Genomic DNA, 20,214 nt, shown 5'->3' with positions numbered 1-20,214 from the left:
GAGACTTGGGTCTGGTGGGTTACAAGTGAGGAGGAGGACAGCGAAAGAAATAGAGAATCGTGGGATGGTTTGGGTTAGAAGGGACCATAAAGGTCATCCAGGGACACCTTCCACTGTCCCAGGGTGCTCCCACCCCATCCAACCTGGCCTTGGACCCTTCAGGAACCCAGGGGCAGCCACAGCTCCTCTGGGCACCCTGTGCCAGGGGTGCTCCCCCCATGCTGCCCCGCTTGGTCCCTGTATCCCCCTTTGTCCCCGTGCCCCGTGATGCCAGAGCAGTGGAGCCCGCGGGTCTGCAGAGGGGGTCAGCACACTTCCAGCAGGCCCCGAACAGCAACTGGTCTCACTGGTGTGCGCCCCCCAGGAGAGTGAACGCCCAGCTCGATCTCCAGAGTCTTTATTCAACACTGAATCATAAAATAGCTCTTTACACGCTTCGCTGGGGGTCGTTTCTCTGTAATTCTTTAAATACACATGGTTTACACTTGCCAAAGTTTCAAAGCAACAACATCAAAGTGCGTCTACAGGTGAGAGTTCCAACCAAAGTGCTGAACCCGTGGCTGCCGGCCGGAGCTGGGGCGGCTGCCCCGAGCCCGGCTGCTGCCCTGCCCATCGCGGCGCTCCCCCGGGAGCTGCTCCGGCAGCTCTCGCACCAAGGCCCGGTTTAGCATCCAGGGACCACGGGCTGGGGGCAGAAAGGGACGTTTGGTTCTCCAGACACTGGCACATCGCTGCGAAAGACTAAAATAGACCTAGATTTATAGAGAGTTAAAAAAATAACTTGGGAGGCCACGGGAACCTTGGGGGAGGGGAGGTCGCTGTACACCGCTGCCAGCCAGGGCTGTCGGGAATGATTCCAGTTCCTGATTTATATATCTCTTCTCTGCACTGATTATCTCCTCTGATTATCTCGAAGCAACTGTGCATTACCTCTTTGCATCCCAAAAACTGCCATGCGCCATTGCACCCACTTGTCCCCGGCCCCAACCTGCCTCGTTGCCCTCCACGGGGCTCAATCCCGAGGCTGCATTAGAAAATCCCTTTTTTCCCTTGCTTTTGGGCAGTTTTCCTTCCTTGCTGCTGTAGCAGCTTTTCCTCAGTGCTCTCCCACCCTCCCCAGGGATTATTTTGCCTCCCACTGATGGGGAAGGTCCATCAGCACCTACAACACCCTGCAATGCTTCAGTCGCAACAAACCACCTCTGCTTCCCAAAATCTCCCTGCTCCCTGGGATCTTTACCTTTTCAAGCACTTTCTCATTTGGCACCAATTCCCAAATGCTTTTGCTGCACCCAAACCTGCTGTTTCTCACCCCAAAATGAGGCTGAAGCAGTGCTCCAGCTCCTGGGCTGGGGCCTCCCCTAAAAGCTGAAGGAAAACATCTGTTAACCAGTTTAGGAGCCATTACCAACACTTCTGGGTTGGTTTTTGTTCTGTTTTCCCTAAATCAGCTCTTTTTGAGACAAGCCCCTGCCATGGCCGTGCCCTTGGTGGCAGCAGGGACCAGGACACACGGCAAGAAGAGGGACAGAGGTTTAAAATCCTCGCGGGGCAGAGCCAGCCTGGAGCTCCCTTTTCTTTCCCTCAGTCCCTGACACCTGGAGCCCCAAGGCAGAGGGACAAGGCAGGAGGAGGCCCCTGATCCCCAGAGCTCCTGGGGCTTGGAGTGATGGGAACGAGGGAAATCCAACACGAGGGAGACACAAGCAGGTTTTGGGATGGCTTTGGCCCCCGAGCTGCCTTTGGTGATATTCCTCTCGGAATCCCTGACCAGCGCCCAAACTCGGGTGAAGGGGAATGCTGGCAGTGTCGGCCATGGGAAACTTTGGGAAAACACCTCAGAAAAGGAATAAATCCCCAGAAGCAGCCCTGCAGGAGCCAGGCTCGGAAGCACCGTCCATCCCGCCCTGCCAGCTCTGGCCATCGCTGTGACCCCAGTCCTCTCCCGGATCCGTGGATTTTTCTGGGATTGTCATCGCAGAGCCCCTCTGGCACTTCTCCTTGGGCTGAGCTGAATGTGCTGTGTGGTTTGAAGGCTTTCCCAGGAAATTCGGCATTTCTGGGCGTTCCCATCACTCCGGAGGAAATGGGGCTGAGGCTCCGTGAGCCAGGGACAGCCTGGCCGGAGCTCCCGCGGGGATGGATCCTTGTGGGGCCACACTCCTGCGGGACAGGGCAGAGAAAGCAGCAGGGGCAGGATCCCTCTGACATTTCAGAGCTCTTAATGAGCTCGTTAACAAGCTGGGCAATTAGGAGCCACCAGGAGGGCCCTCCTTCCCAGCACTCCTGTCGCTGTGCCAGCCGCCTTCATCCCCAGCTGAGGAGGAGGAGGATGAGGAAAGGATCCATTCAAGCCCAAGCCAAACAGGGAGAAACCCCCACTTTCCATCTTCTAATCCTTGAACCTGCTCAAGGTCTTGTGTCATCCGAGGATTTTTGTAAAAAGTGGCTTTGCTGAGCTGGGATTTTCGGGAATGCCCCAAGGAGAGGTGACAGTTTGATCTGGTCCTGGGGATGCACCAAAGCTCGAGTCCAGGTGAGGGTCCTGCCGTGACTTCCAAAGGCCCGGGGGCAGCGCAAGGGTGGGGATGTCACAGTCACCAACGCCACCACGCACGCAGCGCTGACCCCTCAGAGGCCTCACAGCTCCCCCCTTTCCATCACCTCATCCTCACCCTCCCCAGGCGAGGAGCCGGAGAGCTCCGGGCACGGCGCACCCGGAGCAGCCACCTCCAGCCCGGGCCACCGCTCTGGGCCACCAGAGTCTTAAAGCATAGAGTGTAGAAACATGCTGAGTATATAATTTTCCTTTAAAATCTTTTTTTTCTTTTTCCTTCTTCTGTTTATAGAAATAAATAGGTACTTTGTTTGGTTTTTGTTGTAAAGGGAATTCCGCAGGTGGCACCGGGGTGGTGCCATCTCCGCCAGGCCACGCTCCTGCGCGGGGCCGGACGGTGCCCGGGCACCCGGCAGCTCTGCTGGGCGGCGGTTTGCTGGTGGGGGCATCCCTTGCTGCTCTTGCCCCTGGATTGGGAGTGTGCCAGGCTGCTCGGGGCGGAGGTAAACCCACGGTGGGCATGGCAGGGAGCATCCGTGGGGGTGCAGGAGTTTCTGGCAGGCATTTTCATTTTCATTTTGTGCATTCAGGGCCAGCCTTCTCCTGGAAAGCTGCATGGGAGGGGGAGCAGGGGGAGCAGGGCTGCTTCCCACGGGGGCTGTGGCCACAAAACCCTGCCCCTGTTTCACAGGCAGCGCAGGTGGGATGAAGGGTGGTGAAGGGTCTCCAGTGGGGCTGGAGGTGTGGGAGCTGCCTCCAGAGCCACGCCAGCCTCGGCCGTTTGGGGTGATTTTCCTTGTTCTGGGGGACCCCCACGGGCTGTGTGCAGCCCCAGCGGGGCAGCAGCTCCTGTGCCGTGGGTGAGGGACGTGGTGCTGCATCTGGGACGTGGTGCTGGATCTGGGACGTGGTGCTGGATCTGCAGCCCGGTCCCGCCCGGGGTGCTCCACGTGAGCCCATCGCTCCCGCAGGGCTGGGGGGACGGGCTCTGCGAGGTGTCCCCTCGCAGCCACGCCGGCCAGGGGCACCAAAACCTCCAGTGCTGGGCCAGAGAAAAGGGAAAACCCCAAATCCACTTTCCCAGCCGCTTCCTCTCCGCTCAGCCCCGTCCAAGGGCTCCGAGGACACGGGGCTGGGGCTGTGGGTGAGGCTGGGCTGTCCCCACTGCTGGCACTGCTCTGATGGGTGTCCCCAGTCCCTGGTACCTTCTCCCCAGGCTGCAGGATGGAGATGCTTGCCCCTGCTGGATGCCTTTCCAAAGCCTTTTCCCATTGCAAAAGGATATTTTGGGGATGATGATGTCCTTGCAGGCTGAGGACACTCAGAAGAAAAATCAGATTTAGAAAATGGTGGCTGTAGATAAGGGTCAGCCGGGGCTGTTGGTTGGTGCTTTTTCCAGGATAATTTCAGGACAATCTGGCCAGGGTTTCTCCTTCAGGCTGCTCGGGAAGGCAAACATGGGTGTCCCATGACAGTCTCTCTCTCCACACGGGACATCTGACCCCGGACGGAGTCCGGCTGTGGATGGTGGGGACAGGATGGTGACCCATTTCCTGGTGGGTGAGGATTTTGCAGGTGGTTTATTGCCTTGGCAGGAGGGTTTTGGTGGAGAGGGAGTGAGGCTGGAGACCTCTGGGAGAGCGCCCACCTCTCCTGTGTCCTCTGGCTCCCAGAGCCCCGAGTGCAGCTCTGCTCCTTGTGCTGTGGTGCTGCTGGTTTCTGGGACATTGCCCGGGTTTGGGTGCCCCTCTGCCACATCCCAAATACAAAGGAGCAGAAACCCCGTGGGAATGGTGGGGGAGGAGCAGCCCCTCCCCACGCCCCAGGCAGGCCGGGGCTGCGGGGTGAGCCCAGCCAAGAGCCCCGAGATGGGCTGAGCCATCCTCCAGCGCTCAGAGACCCCACAGAGAGTTCAGTGGGACCCCAAACGCATCCTTGGCCTTCAAAGCCGTCTTCCCTCCTGGGAAAGAGCTCCTGGCTCTCGGGGCAGCCCAAAATTGTCCGTGAGTAGCACCTTCTCGCCCCGAGGGCGCGCGAGGGTCTGGGGCTCCAGCCGGGGGTCCCCGCCCCGGGCTGGGCCCACGGCTGCGCCAGCAGAGCGGGATGTGCTGCGGGGTCCCTGGGGGGCTAGCAGCCTCCTTCCACCTTGATGTGCAGGATCTTGGAGAAGCCGGGTCTTTTCCTCAGGGCCTGCAAGAGGAGCAGACACGGGGCTGGGGGGAGCCAGGTGCCACTGCTGCGTGGGGAGGGGGGAATGCCCCAGATCCTGGTATGGGGTCAGAGAGGGAGAGGGGGAATGCCCCAAATCCTGGTATGGGGTCAGAGAGGGAGAGGGGGAATGCCCCAAATGAGAGAAGGAAAGGGGGAATGCCCCAAATCCTGGTATGGGGTCAGAGAGGGAGAAGGGGAATGCCCCAAATCCTGGTATGGGGTCACAGAGACAAAGGGGGAATGCCCCAGATCCTGGTATGGGGTCAGAGAGGGAGAGGGGGAATGCCCCAAATCCTGGTATGGGGTCAGAGAGAGAGAGGGGGAATGCCCCAAATCCTGGTATGGGGTCAGAGAGACAAAGGGGGAATGCCCCAGATCCTGGTATGGGGTCAGAGAGACAAAGGGGGAATGCCCCAAATCCTGCCAGGGCTGAGGGAGGGAAAGGGGGAACACCTCAAATCCCATGGAAAGGACATGGGGGGAGGGAGGCACAGGGAATGGGAAACACAAAGCACACCTCATATCCCTGCCTTGGGACGGGAGGAAGAGCAGGGAACACCTCAAATCCCTGCCTTGGGACGGGAGGAAGAAAGGGAACACCTCAAATCCCTGCCTCGGGATGAGGAAGGGAGAAGGGAATCTGCCAGGGCACGGGAAGGATGGGGGGATAGTTCCAATCCCTGCCCCAGGGAAGACACGGGGTGAGGAAGGGAGAGGGGGAGCAGCATCCCCAGTCCCTGCCTGGGGAAGGAAGGAGGGAAGGGAGGGAGAGGGGACACTTCTGACCCGTGCCACGGCAAGGACACAGGGCTGGGGGCACTCATGTGAGCTGGCGCTGGGCGCCTTCACCTGCAGTTTGTTCACCATTTCTTCAAACATCTTCCTGGCCTCGGGGCTGTGGGGCTCCTTGAAGTAGTCCACAATGCCCACCTGCACCACGATGGACTTCAGGTTCCGGCACACACCTGGGAGCACAGACAGCACCTGGGGACAGCTCCCATGGCCACCGGGGACCCCAGAGCCCACCCCGCGCCCCTCAAGGCCCCTCTCACCCTGGGGATGAGGAGGCCCGGCCGGGGTCTCTGCAGGGAGGAGCACGGGCTGTGACACAGCCCTGGCTGCCCCGTCCCAACCCGGTGTCCTCCCGCTGCCCTGGGGACCCTGCCAGCCACAGGGTGGGCTGCCAGCAGCTCCAGCACGGTCACCCGAGCCGTGAGCACCAGGACAGGTCCTCCTGGGGCTGTGCACCTCCTGCCCTGGCCACGGGCTCCAGTGAGGGCGTGAGCCAGGCTCAGGGGTGCCACAGCCCTCAGGGGTGCCACAACCCCCAGGGGTGCCACACACCGAGGCCTCCATCTCCCCAGGGACCGTGCAGGGAGCGTCCCGTCCTCCCTGCGGCCCGAGGCAAGATCAGCTCCTTGGCCCATCCCTGGTGGGGGACGTGGGATCCCCGTTCCCCGAGAGCCCCCAGCAGCTCCCAGTGCCGGCAGCCCCGCGGCTGGGGCTGGCAGGGCGCCGTGCCCCGTGGGTCTGGGTGCCAGGCCCCCGCCCTGGCACTGCTACTCACTGTTGAAGTGCAGCAGGGCTTTGGGGGTCACCGGGGTGGATGTCAGCACCAGCATCTCCAGCCCCTTGAGCCCCTCCCGGCACACCTCGGCAGCCACCTCCTGGTTGACCTCGGCCATGTGGTCCAGCTCCAGCACCTGCAGCCTCATGCAGTTCCGGGCTGCGGGGACAGAGCCGTCGGCGCCCCGGGAAGGGACCGGCAGAGCCCAGGGGTGCTCGGGGGGTGGGGTTCCCCACGGAGATCCCAGGAGCATCGCCCTGCCCACAGCAGGGCCTCTCCTTGTCCCACCCCCCGGGGAGGGTGGGGGTCCCCACCCCTGGAGGCATCCAGGGAATGCCTGGAGGTGGCACTCGGTGCCCCCGGGCTGGTGACACAGGGGGATTTAGCACACGGTGGGCTTGGCAGTCCCAGAGACCTTTTCCATGTCCACTGACCCCTCCTGTGACCCGTGATCCCAAATGCTGGGCTGGGACAAGGTGGGCACAGGGTGGGTTGGTGGCCCCAGGGACCCTTCCCAAGCCCAGTGACCCGTTCAGTGATCCGTGATCCCAAATGCTGGGCTGGGACAAGGTGGGCACAGGGTGGGTGGGTGGCCCCAGGGATCCTTCCCAAGCCCAGTGACCCATTCAGTGATCCGTGTGATCCGTGATCCCGAGTGCTGGGCTGGTGACACAGTGGGCACTGGGCACAGGGTGGGTGGGTGGCCCCAGGGACCCTTCCCAAGCCCAGTGACCCGTTCAGTGATCCGTGATCCCAAATGCTGGGCTGGGACAAGGTGAGCACAGGGTGGGTGGGTGGCCCCAGGGACCCTTCCCAAGCCCAGTGACCCGTTCTATGATCCATGATCCCGAGTGCTGGGCTGGTGACACAGTGGGCACTGGGCACAGGGTGGTTCAGTGGCCCCAGGGACCCCTCCCAAGGCCAGGGCACGCTGTGTGGGCCGGGCAGTGCCTACCTAGCGAGGCCAGGCCCTGCACGCCGCAGCCGGCGCCCCCGACGCCGAGCGCCCGCAGGTGGGGCCAGCAGCGCCCGATCATCTGCAGGCAGCGGTTGCTGAAGCGCGTCGGCTGCTGGCTGGGGACACGAGGGACAAGGCTGGGCTGGCACGGCGCTCAGCGCCCTGGCACCCCGGGACGGGAGCGCCGGGAGCTCTCCCACTCTCCCACCCACCAGCCCCGGCTCACCCTGCGGTGCCCCGCGCGGGCACCGCCCCGGCTGTGCTGCCACTGGGACGGGGCAGCTCCGTGCCCAGCGCCCCAAAGCGTGCCCAGGGCAGCTGGGGCTGCCCCGGATCCCTGGCAGTGCCCGGGCCAGGCTGGACACTGGGTTTGGAGCAGCCTGGCACAGGGGAGGGGTCCCTGCCACGGCAGGGTGGCACTGGGTGGGCTGGAGGGTCCCGCCCCACCCAAACCATCCTGTTGCAGCCTTACCAGGGATGCAGAGGTGCGACCTGCAGGGAGATGATGTCCCTGCAGCCTGCTCCGAGCGCCCAGATCACCTCATGGCCCACGGGGTCCGTGGAGCTCCTGCAACAACACACGGGACACGCCATGGCACGGCAGCAGCGGTGCCACCCTGGGCTGGGTCTGCACCCCCAGAGGTGCCAGCGTGGGCATGGTTTGCAGCCCAGCGGGGCCCTGGGCTCCAGCACGGGGCATTCCCACCTGGAACGGTGCCTGTGGATGGAACAGCAGCAGGGACAGCAGCTGGGGCCGGGGGCAAAGAGGGGCAGGAGGAGAGGCTGGACGTGGAAGGTTCTGGGGGTGAAGAGGGGCAGGAGGGATGAAGGTTCTGGACAGTTCTGGGGGTGAAGAGGGGCAGGAGGAGAGGCTGGACGTGGAAGGTTCTGGGGGTGAAGAGGGGCAGGAGGGATGAAGGTGGCATTGAACATGGAAGGTTCTGGAGGTGTCTCCTCACGTGCCAAGGTGACAAGTGACTGGCTGAAGCTGCCAGGCCGTGAGTCCCTGCAGGGGACAGAAGCTGTCCCTGTCCCTCACTGCCTTGGTGTCCCTCAGCACCCGCCTGGCCGGGATGGGGACAGTGGCAGGGGTGGAAGGACACCCCAGCCAGGGGCCGGGGCTGCTCCGTGGCCTCTCCCTGCTCTGTGGCTGTGCCCCCGTGGCTGCAGGTGGCTCTTGGCCACACGTCCCTGCAGGGTTTGCTGTGGCTCCTCCTTGGTGTCCTGGGAGGTACTGGGAAGGCCCCTGGGACGCTGCTGGAGCCGGGCAGGGACGGGGCAGCTGTGGCTTTGTCCTGAGCTGGGGTGGAGCCCAGCCCCAGGGAGAGGTGCCAGCGGGCACCAGCCCGATGCCACCAGCCCAAACGGTCCCCAGGCTGTGCCACCCCACCAGGAGCCTTCCAGGGACCGAGGCCACGCTTCCCAAGTCTGAATGTCCCACCTCAGAACCTCAGGCTAGCCCAAAAAGAAGGCTGGGTGCTATCTGAGTGCCTCACACATGTGCTGGAGCAGGTGCCAAGAGCAGCAGGTTAATCAGAGCGTGAGTGCCCGGCACAGCTCAGGATGTGCCAGGGGCGCTCGGGCTCGCTCTGCTGCCCTCGGAAGAGCCCAAGGAGCAGCCCTGGAGGTCAGGCTGGCAGCTCTGGGCTGTCTCCTGTCCCGTGGCGTGGGTCAGAGCCGGCTCTGAGCTCCTGGGGGTCACACCAGGGCAGCGAATGTGCTTTCCCTCCTGGAGGATTCTCTGTCCTGGACGGATGGGGACCAGGTGGAGCAGACACCGAGGCTGAGGAGGTTGTCTGCAGGTGCAGCAGAGCAAGGATCATCCTCCTGGAGGCTGGAGGGAAAGCCAATCCTGTCTCCACAGGTGGCCAAAACCAAGGAGTGGGCAGTGATGCCCTCCAGGACCTGTGACCTCCTCCAGGATCATGAGTCTTGTGTCTGTGACCTCAGGCAAGGTGTCCAAGCTGAATCTCAGCTGTCCCTTGGCAGAGCTGCTCCTCCCTCCCAGGAGTGAGCCCCTGAGCCTCTTGTCTCCACTAGGACCATTCATGGGGGTAACAGCCAGCTGGGACCTCACTGGGCACCTCCTCCTCGCCCCTCTCTACCAGAGCGCTGCCTCCTTGGCACAACCCCGCTCATGCTCCAGCCGGGATGAGACCAGCACTGGATGATGGGGATGGAGCTGGAAGTGCAACACCTGCATGGGAACATCCAGGCAGGGACAGGAGCTGCAGGGACAGGAGCTGCAGGGACGGAGGGACAGCTGGCACAGGGGACACCGGGCTGCAGCTGGGGCGGGTGGGCTGGGCTGTGCCAGGGAATGGGTGAGCTCGGCACAGCCCGGGGGCACTGCCAGGGATCGGGGTGAGCTCAGCACAGCCCGGGGGCACTGCGGGGTGAGCTCGGCACAGCCCGGGGGCACTGCCAGGGATCGGGGTGAGCTCGGCACAGCCTGGGGGCACTGCCAGGGATCGGGGTGAGCTCAGCACAGCCCGGGGGCACTGCCAGGGAATGGGTGAGCTCGGCACAGCCCGGGGGCACTGCCAGGGAATGGGTGAGCTCGGCACAGCCCGGGGCACTGCAGGGTGAGCTCGGCACAGCCCGGGGGCACTGCCAGGGATCGGGGTGAGCTCAGCACAGGCGGGGGGCACTGCCAGGGATCGGGGTGAGCTCGGCATAGCCCGGGGCACTGCCAGGGATCGGGGTGAGCTCAGCACAGCCCGGGGCACTGCCAGGGATCGGGGTGAGCTCAGCACAGGCGGGGGGCACTGCCAGGGATCGGGGTGAGCTCAGCACAGCCCGGGGGCACTGCCAGGGAATGGGTGAGCTCGGCACAGCCCGGGGGCACTGCCAGGGAATGGGTGAGCTCGGCACAGCCCGGGGCACTGCCAGGGATCGGGGTGAGCTCAGCATAGCCCGGGGGCACTGTGGGGTGAGCTCGGCACAGCCCGGGGGCACTGCCAGGGATCGGGGTGAGCTCGGCACAGCCCGGGGGCACTGCCAGGGATCGGGGTGAGCTCGGCACAGCTCGGGGGCACTGCCAGGGATCGGGGTGAGCTCAGCACAGCCCGGGGGCACTGCCAGGGATCGGGGTGAGCTCGGCACAGCCCGGGGGCACTGCCAGCCTGTCCCCACGCCGCAGTGGCCGTGCTTACCGGTAGGTGACGGCCTGCAGGGCCCGGCAGTAGCAGCTGGCCAGCCAGAGCGAGCGGTCGGTCAGCACGTTGGGGCAGTGCGAGATGCGCAGGATCAGCAGGTTGCTGCCCGTCGCCTTCAGCAGGGACTCCAGCCCCGCTTCCAGGCAGCCCCTGCCAGCAGGGAGCCAGGCTCAGGCACGGCGGCCCGTGCTCACCCTCCTGCACCCGCCCAGCAGGGTGACACGTCCCACCAGGACACCCAAACCCCCCAGGGGCCGGTGTGCCCCGGAGTCCGTAATGGAAACGGGAGCTGGGGCTCAGGGAGCTGCGGCGGCTCCGGCGGTGGGACGGGGACACGGGGGCAGAGGGACACGGGCACTCACCGTGTGCTCTTCATGTAATCCTCCTTGCTCTCCTTCTTGCCCCGCTGGCGCGGCTTCAGGTTTTGGAGGGTGAGGGAATGCATCTGGGTGCACCACTGGGACAGCATGGCCAGGAACTGGGGCACAGGGGGGCACTCACTGGCAGGGCCACCCCAGCACGTCCCGCACCACCCACCCTTGGCTGGGCACACACGCGGCACAAATGGGTGGGGAGGCACACACAGGCCATGGCAGAGCATGTGCCACAAAACCACGGGCGTGACCACAAAACCACGGGCGTGACCACAAAACCATGGGCGTGACCACAAAACCATGGGCGTGACCACAAAACCATGGGCGTGACCACAAAACCATGGCTGTGACCACAAATTCACGGGCATGACCACAAAACCATGGGCGTGACCACAAAACCATGGGCATGACCACAAAACCATGGGCGTGACCACAAATTCACGGGCATGACCACAAAACCATGGGCGTGACCACAAAACCATGGGCATGACCACAAAACCATGGGCGTGACCACAAATTCACGGGCATGACCACAAAACCATGGGCGTGACCACACAAGCACATGGAAACCTGTGCCGGCGTGAGCTCCTGTCCTCCAGCATTCACCTGTGCACCTGCAACACCTCTGGCACCGGAGCAAGTGCCCAGCTCCGCAGCAAGTGCCCACCTGTGTCCCCCAGGAGACCCACCCCGGCCGCAGGAGAGGCGAGGCTCCCCCAGCTCTGCCCTTCTGGAAGAGGGGCCGCGCCCCAGGCGGAGCCGCCGCTCTCCGGTACCTTGGAGGAGACCCGGGCGTTCTCCAGCAGCACCCGCGTCCACACGGCCGGGTGCCGGGCCACGAACTTCCAGTCCTTGCACACCTCGGCCGCGCGCAGCAGCGTCCTGGTGTCCAGGTAGGTGAAGATGCAGAAGAGAGCCGCCCGCATCTTGAGGATCTCGGGGCTGATGACCTCGCCGCAGTGGCCCGGGCTGCCCCGCTCCAGCCGGCACGCCTTGCCCCCGGCGCCCTCGGGCCTGGCCGCGGGACACCCGGCGTCGGTGGCCACTGGTGCGCGGGAGAACGGCGGTAAGGGAACGAGGGAAGCTCCGTCCCCGGCCCGCGGCCTCCAGCTGCCCCGGCCCGCGGCGCCCTCACCGGTCAGGCGGCAGCTGCCGGGGGCTCGGGGCGCGGCGCAGCCCGGCCCCTCCGGCTCCCAGCCCTCGGCCTCCGACTCGGTGGTGCGGGAGCCCACGTCGGACACGTCGCCCTCCTCGCCCTCGGTGCTGTTGCGGTAGGGCCGGCGGTGCCAGTTCTGGATGGCCTGGCGGCGCAGCCCCGAGCCCCGCGCGTCCCGCGCCGCGCGCGGCGGCGCCTCGGCCGCGTCGTCCGTGGGACACGGCTCCGCGCTGTCGCTGTCGTAGCAGCCCGAGCTCTGCGACACGGCCTTGGCCCGGCTCGAGGCCCTGGGGACGGGGACGTGCCGGCTCAGGGCTCGCATCCCCGTCCCGGCATCCCGCAAGGCGCCGGCGGGGCGGCGGGCCGGGCACTCACCCGGTGCTGGACGAGGAGCGCTGGTTGCACGCGCCGTAGGGACCGTGCACGGCCGCCCCCGGCCCCGGGTGCCGCTCTCTCTGCGGGGACAGGGGACGAGAGGAGCCGCCGTGGCACACCCGAGGCAGTGGGGCACGGCACCCCGCTCCCCACCGGTGCCCGCTGCGCTTGGGGGGACACCCTCCCCCGCGGGACGCGGAGCGGCACTCCAGCGTCACCGGCCCACGGAGAAACAGCTTCTCCTCGGGACCCCGCCCGGGATCACCCATTCCCCGGGGGAAGGAGATGGGGACCCCGCACCGCCCCGCTCGGGCCCGGGCAGAGGAGAGCCGGGGCCGCACTCCCGAAGACCCGGGATACTCCCGGAGCAGAGGGAGAATTCCCGACACCCCGGGCGCGCTCCGAAGCGCCGTGGGCACTCCAGGAGCAGAGGGAGAATTCCCAGAGCCCAGGATGAATTCCCGGGGCAGAGGGTCCATTCCCGGGGCAGGGGGTCCATTCCCGGAGCCCAGGATGAATTCCCGGGGCAGAGGGTGAATTCCCGGAGCCCAGGATGAATTCCCGGAGCAGAACGTGCATTCCCGGAGCCCAGGATTCCCAGGATGAATTCCCGGAGCCCAGGATGAATTCCCGGAGCAGAGGGTGCATTCCCGGAGCCCAGGATGAATTCCCGCAGCCCCGGGCGCGCTCCCGCGGCCGTGCCGTGCCTGTGCCCGCAGAGGTCCCGCTCTGGCGATGGCCTTGGTGGCCGGGGTGCCGCAGCGTGCCAGGCTGCCGTCGGGGGTGGTGCCGCAGCTGCTGCTGATGATCTGCAGCTGCTTCTCGGCGCGGTCGGCGCGGTCCAGCAGCTCCTCGATGAAGCGCTGCAGCCGCACCTTGGCGTTGGCCTCCCGCGCCGCCGTCTCCTTCAGGAACTGGTCGATCTGCAGCACCTCCCTGGCAGGGGACCCGCGGTGACACCCGGGCTGCCCACCCATCACCCATCCCCTCCCGGCCGGGGGGACGCCCCCGGCGCGCCTGGACTGTGCCGTCCCATCCCGGCCCGGCCCGGGTCAGCGCCCCAGGGCGGCCCCAGGGCGGGACAGGGATGCGGGATGCTCCCAGCGTGCGGGGGGCTGGTGCCACCTTGTTTAGGGGGAGGTGACATCCCCGGCACCTCGTCCATCACTGCCGGGGCTGGTTCAGGCTCCCGAGCAGGACGGAGCGCAGGGGAGGGGATGATGATGGTGCGACGGGGTGAGGGAGGAGGGTGGCGGTGACACCCTTAAACCCTGCTCAGCCCGGTGCTTGCAGGGCCCCGGCTCCCTCATTAACACGTCAATTAACAGGTGCTCGGGAGCTCTGAGGCTGCAGCAGGGCTGTTTCCCCCAAAACGTGTGACAGCAGCTCCGTGACCCGAGCTGGCCCCAGCCCAGCACAAACAGCCGCCGTCCTCATCCGCTCCCCAAAAGGCAGGGAAGCACAGACACAGCAGCGAGGCCACACGCCCAAACACACGTGGCCACCACAGCCCTGCACCCCAGCGTGCTCCAGGAACACCCAGGTGTGCACCAGGTACACACACACACCCACGGAGCTGCTCACACACCCACGGAGCTGCTCACACACCCACGGAGATGCACACACACCCACGGAGCTGCTCACACACCCACGGAGCTGCTCACACACCCACGGAGATGCACACACACCCACGGAGATGCACACACACCCACGGAGATGCTCACACACCCATGGAGCGGCTCACACACCCACGGAGCTGCTCACACACTCACGGAGCTGCTCACACACCCACGGAGATGCACACACACCCACGGAGATGCACACACACCCACGGAGATGCTCACACACCCATGGAGCGGCTCACACACCCACGGAGCTGCTCACACACCCACGGAGATGCACACACACCCACGGAGATGCACACACACCCACGGAGATGCTCACACACTCACGGAGCTACTCACACACCCACGGAGATGCTCACACACCCACGGAGCTGCTCACACACTCACGGAGCTACTCACACACCCACGGAGCTGCTCACACACCCACGGAGATGCTCACACACCCACGGAGCTGCTCACACACCCACGGAGATGCTCACACACTCACAGAGATGCTCACACACCCACGGAGCTGCTCACACACTCACAGAGATGCTCACACACTCACAGAGATGCTCACACACCCACGGAGCTGCTCACACACTCACGGAGCTGCTCACACACCCACGGAGATGCTCACACACCCACGGAGCTGCTCACACACCCACGGAGATGCTCACACACCCACGGAGCTGCTCACACACCCACGGAGATGCACACACACTCACAGAGATGCTCACACACCCACGGAGCTGCTCACACACTCACAGAGATGCTCACACACCCACGGAGCTGCTCACACACCCACGGAGATGCTCACACCTGCCCTCAGCACCCAGGAGCCCCTCAGGAGGCACAAACCCAGCTTTGCACGCCTGTCTGGGCACACATGACCCCGGACACCCGGCCAGGCACACCCGGCCGGGGCAGGCTGAGCACAGAAACAGCAGCACACACAGCTGACCTTGGCACCTGGTCACTGAGCTGACCCCAGAGCCCTGTGTGCACCCTCACACCAACCTGAATGTGCACACCTGGACACCAAACCTGACTGTTCACACCTCACACCAACCTGACTGTGCACACCTGGACACCAAACCTGACTGTTCACACCTCACACCAACCTGAATGTGCACACCTGGACACCAACCTGACCCTGCACACCTGGACACCAAACCTGACCGTGCACCCCTCACACCAAACCTGACCATGCACACCTTACACCAACCTGACCATGCACACCTCACACCAAACCTGACCATGCACACCTGGACACCAACCTGACCGTGCACACCTCACACCAACCTGACCGTGCACCCCTCACACCAACCTGACCGTGCACACCTCACACCAACCTGACTGTGCACACCTGGACACCAACCTGACCGTGCACACCTCACACCAACCTGACCCTGCACACCTCACACCAACCTGAATGTGCACACCTGGACACCAACCTGACCGTGCACACCTCACACCAACCTGACCCTGCACACATGGACACCAAACCTGACTGTTCACACCTCACACCAACCTGACCGTGCACCCCTCACACCAACCTGACCGTGCACACTGACCTCGGACACCTGGATCTGACCTGCTCAGAGGCACGAAGGAAAAGGAGGGGGCAGCTCTCAGTGACATCATTCCCACTGCTGGCTATCAATTACCAATTCATCACCAGTTAATTATCAATTAATTCCTCCCCAACCTGCCGCCTGCAGGCAGAGCCTGGGAGCTCGGAGGATGCTCTGGGAAGGATCCTGGAAGGGGCCCCAGGGGATTTGGAAGGCAAATGTGGAGCTGGGCAGCAGCTGTAAGGTGATGCTGATGGTTATCACCTGCCTCCCTCCCGTTCCCATGGGCTGGGTGGAAAAACACTCCTGGCAGAGGAAACGGAGCCCGGGAGCCAAAGGTCTCCCAGGAGGACGTCATGGTGTCTTGGAGCTGGCAGGGCTGGGAAATGTTCCCACTGTGTTTTCAGGGAAGGCTTGGCTGATGAAAATGATTTCTGATGACCTCCTCACATCCAGGAGAAAACCTCCTCCCGCCACCAGCGCTTCCCATGCTCTCCCTGCAGCCTCCCAAGGGATTTTGTCCCTTGGCGTGGAGGGGTTTGGGGTCTGATGGGGACAGCTGAGGGCTAGGAGGGTTTCTCTAAGGAATGGGAGGTCCAGGAGGTAGTTTTGGGGCATAAACCCAGGGTTTCAGGTGGTAACATTGTCCAGGTTCCACCAAGAGACATTTGACCCTCTATTTACCCTGCCTAGCTGTCTCCAGGCCCTGCTCCAGACTCATCCACGCTGGTGTCCATAATTCCCTCACCACACACCCCCAAGGTGCCCCTAAACAATGCCCACAAGGCAGCCCCCAAACCCCTCATTGCCTGTCCCACAGACGTGCCCCCAGACCTGGAGGTGTCCTTATCTGGCCCCAGGACCACCCCGCTCCTCAGCCAGGACATCCCCCCATCCTGGGAGCCCTGCTTCTGTGCCAGGTCACTATTTTGGAGTCAAAGTCATCCACAGATGTGCAGAGGGTGACGGGAATCAAAACAATTCCTTCAGGAATCCCAGCAGTGCTCCCGGCCCGGCCCAGCCGTGCCTGTCCCCCCCAAACTCCTCACAGACTCCCCCAGATTTGCTCAGCCCCCCGAGGAGCGAGGCCTGGTGCTGGGAAGCCCCGATGGGCAGAATGACCCAGCGCCGAGTGGGGAATATGGGGTGGAAACGAGGGTGGCAGTGCCACGGGCTTAGCAGCAAATGGAGCTGGCACTGCTCGGGCTGCCCCACCCTCCCTCTGGGACAAAAACCTGGGATTTGGCACAGCCCCGGCAGGGTGGGAACGAGGTGGGATTTGAGGTTCCTTCAAGCCAAACCAGTCTGTGGCTCAGTGGTCCCCAGCCTGGCCATGTCCTGGGAGCCCTGGGGGCCCTGGGACAAGGTCTGGCTCGCCATGACCCAGCCGTGGAGGAGCCCAGGTGGGCACTGAGCGGGTGGGAGGAGATGCAGAGCCTGGTGAAGGAGGATGATGGTGGGCATCACCGAGGGGCTGTGCCTGAGGGCTTGGTGGTGGTACTGGGCTCCTCTGGACTCATGGAATTGTTTGGATTGGAGGATACCCCAAAGCTGATCTCATTCCACCCCCTTCCATGGGCAGGGACACCTTCCACTATTCCCCACTGCTGCAAACCCTGTCCAGCCTGGCCTTGAACCCCTCCAGGGCTGGGGCAGCCACAGGTTCTCCAGGACTCCCTGCCTGGCCCTTTCCTCCCACCCCGCGGCTGGGACAGGCCGAAGGACTCACTGCTGCTTCCGGGTGAGCTCCTGCTCCTTCTGCACCAGGTCCTGCTTGAGGGACGCCAGCATCTCCACGCTGACGTCCACCTGGCGGGACAGCTCCGACGCCCGGTCCTCCAGCTCCTGCTTCTCCCGGCTCAGCCGCAGGCTCTCCTGCTTGGCCTTCTCCAGCTCCGAGCTCTTGCGGTCCAGCTCCACCTGGAGCCGGCCCACCTGCGAGGCGATCTTCTGCTCCACCTCCTCCGTCAGCTTCTCCAGCCGCTTGTCCACCTCCAGCTTCTCGAAGGCGCGGATCTTGAGGCGGGCCAGGCCCTCCTCGTAGGCCGAGTCGACGGCGGCCGGCGGGACGGGCGCGGGCGCCACGGCCTTGCCGCGGGTGAAGATCTCGGTCAGCGGGATCTCGATCTCGTGCACGTAGCGCGGCGAGGGCGACGAGGCCGGCGCCGGCTCCAGCTCGTCGGCGGGGACCAGGTCGCAGGAGAAGCGCTGGTCCTTGCCCTGGAAGGAGGTGCTCTCAAAGTAGTCCCTGCGGGCGGCCGGGCTCAGCAGGGCCCCGTCGGCGGCCAGCGGGAAGACGGCGGCATCGCAGATGCTGTTGGTCTTGGAGAGCACGTAGAGGGTCTCGTAGGTGTGGTTGTACTCCAGGTGCGCCCGCAGCGAGGACAGGCTGCGGAAGCGCTTGTGCTCGCCGCAGCGCGGGCAGCGGTAGGGCAGGTCCAGCGAGGCCATGGCTGGCTCCGCTCGGCGGCGCGCGGGGCCCGCTCACGGCGCCGCGCCCGGGCCGCGGGGGCGCGCGGGGCTGGCCGGGGAGCCCCGGGCACGGGGCCGGCGGCTGCGCTGGGACATGGCGCGGGCACGGCCCGGCACGGCACGGCGGGATCCGGCACTCCCGGGGGCGGTCAGCATCGAGCGGTGCCGGGCGCTGCAAGACACGGGCGTCAGGGACACGGGCTGGGGGGGTCCCCAGAAATCCCGCCTTGGTCCTCCTGCTGCGCCCCCATCCCGCCCTCCCGCGTTCCAACCACCCGCGTGCATCCCTTGGAAGGGCACATGGTGCTGAAGGGTGCAGAGCCCTGGGATTGTACAGAACCCTGGGATTGTACAGAACCCTGGAAATGTGCAGAGCCCTGGGATTGTACAGAACCCTGGGAACGTGCAGAGCCCTGGGAACGTGCAGAGTCCTGGGATTGTACAGAACCCTGGAAATGTGCAGAACCCTGGAATTGTACAGAACCCTGGAAATGTGCAGAACCCTGGGAATGTGCAGAGTCCTGGGAATGTGCAGAACCCTGGGATTGTACAGAGTCCTGGGAATGTGCAGAACCCTGGGATTGTACAGAACCCTGGGATTGTACAGAACCCTGGGAACGTGCAGAGCCCTGGGAACGTGCAGAGCCCTGGGATTGTACAGAACCCTGGGAATGTGCAGAACCCTGGGAATGTGCAGAGCCCTGGGAATCTGCAGAGTCCTGGGAATGTGCAGAGTCCTGGGATTGTACAGAACCCTGGGAATGTGCAGAGTCCTGGGATTGTACAGAACCCTGGGAATGTGCAGAACCCTGGGGAGGTGCAGAGCCCTGGGAATGTGCAGAGCCCTGGGAACGTGCAGAACCCTGGGAACGTGCAGAACCCTGGGAATGTGCAGAGCTCTGGGAATGTGCAGAGTCCTGGGATTGTACAGAACCCTGGGATTGTACAGAACCCTGGGGAGGTGCAGAGCCCTGGGAACGTGCAGAACCCTGGGAACGTGCAGAACCCTGGGAATGTGCAGAACCCTGGGAACGTGCAGAGCCCTGGGAATGTGCAGAGCCCTGGGAACGTGCAGAGCCCTGGGATTGTACAGAACCCTGGGAATGTACAGAACCCTGGGAATGTGCAGAGCCCTGGGAACGTGCAGAGCCCTGGGAATGTGCAGAACCCTGGGAATGTGCAGAACCTTGGGAATGTGCAGAACCCTGGGGATGTGCAGAACCCTGGGAAGCTCCGGAGCCACTGGAAGTTCCACAACCCTTGTGAAGACCCACAGCTTTTGGGAAGCTCCACAGCCCTTGGGGAGCTCCACAGCTCCTGGACTCGATGATCTTAGAGGGCTTTTCCAGCCTGAATGATCCTGTGGTTCTGCGAACCCTCGGGAAGATCCGTAACGGCTGGGAAGGCTCCCACCCCTCGGGAAGCTTCACAACCACCTGGGGGAACACAGCCACCAGGAAGGTGCACATCCCATGGGAATCTCACTCCATCCATCCGAGTTTGTCACAGGGGGTGGCAGGGGTGGCCTTTTTCTCTCTTGAGGCATCAGGGGTCCCCAAGGGCCAGGACCATCCCTGTGCCCCACACCAGGAGCAGGTGATGGGATCTCCCCTCTCCAAGAGAAGGCCGACCCACTCCTGCTGGATGAGCCCATGAAGCCTGGAAAGGGATTCATCCCAAGAGTTCCCATCCAGCCCTGGGCTGTCTGATGCAGGGGACACAGTGGCCCCTCCTGCCTGGGGGTGGTGAGGGTTCTGTGGGACCTGGTTCATCCCCCACTCACAAAATCCTCCACAGCACCACTGGGGGAAAGCCCACCCCTGTGAAATGGGATGACCCAGTGAAAATCCACCCCAGGAGGCTGCCGAGGTCCCCTCCAGCCTCGAGGGCACAAACTCACCTCAGGGCACAATACTTTCATTTTTCATTTGTCATCTTTTACCCAGGGCAGCCGTGGGTGGGAGTATCCCCTGCCCATCCCTCTGCAATATCCCCCTGAGGGCTCTTCCCACCACCCTAAAAGCCCTCAGAGCCCTCCTGCATCCCATGGCCAGCAGTGGTGAGCCCTGAACGGCCGCGGAAGCTCCATCCATCCCCGCTGGTCCCCAGGGCAGCATCCCCGGTGCCTCAGCATCCCCTCAGAGGGACAGCCGGGCCACGAGGCTGGGGAACCATGTTTTAAGGGAAAAATCAGCAACGGCAAGA

The 20,214-nt window shown here is 64.0% G+C and overlaps 1 protein-coding gene across 1 annotated transcript; it reads right to left on the bottom strand.

Moving 5' to 3' along the window:
* Window positions 1-381: 381 nt before the first annotated feature.
* On the bottom strand, window positions 382-18,042 carry FBXO41 (F-box protein 41). Its single transcript, XM_021550260.2, has 12 exons — window positions 17,267-18,042; window positions 13,064-13,292; window positions 12,357-12,436; window positions 11,961-12,268; window positions 11,602-11,870; window positions 10,814-10,929; window positions 10,449-10,601; window positions 7,766-7,861; window positions 7,291-7,409; window positions 6,336-6,494; window positions 5,618-5,733; window positions 382-4,747 (listed from the first exon to the last, which is right to left on the bottom strand). The coding sequence occupies exons 1-12, from the start codon at window positions 17,986-17,988 to the stop codon at window positions 4,685-4,687; spliced, it is 2,430 nt and encodes an 809-aa protein (XP_021405935.2). The 5' UTR covers window positions 17,989-18,042; the 3' UTR covers window positions 382-4,684.
* Between the last annotated feature and the right edge of the window lie 2,172 nt (window positions 18,043-20,214).

Source organism: Lonchura striata, chromosome 4 (genome assembly GCF_046129695.1).
Source record: "Lonchura striata isolate bLonStr1 chromosome 4, bLonStr1.mat, whole genome shotgun sequence".
NCBI lineage: Eukaryota > Metazoa > Chordata > Aves > Passeriformes > Estrildidae > Lonchura > Lonchura striata.
This window is presented reverse-complemented; position numbering and strand designations above follow the sequence as displayed.

What these genes read in the sequence shown, in the direction of transcription:
- FBXO41 (XM_021550260.2), bottom strand. Translation starts at nt 17,988, where the DNA reads ATGGCCTCGCTGGACCTGCCCTACCGCTGCCCGCGCTGCGGCGAGCAC. An exon ending in CGGGACCTCTGCGGGCACAG is followed by an intron (nt 12,437 to 13,063) that starts GCACGGCACGGC and finishes CTGTCCCCGCAG; the next exon opens with AGAGAGCGGCACCCGGGGCC. An exon ending in AGCCCTGCTGCACTTCAACA is followed by an intron (nt 5,734 to 6,335) that starts GTGAGTAGCAGT and finishes CTGTGCTCCCAG; the next exon opens with GTGTGTGCCGGAACCTGAAG.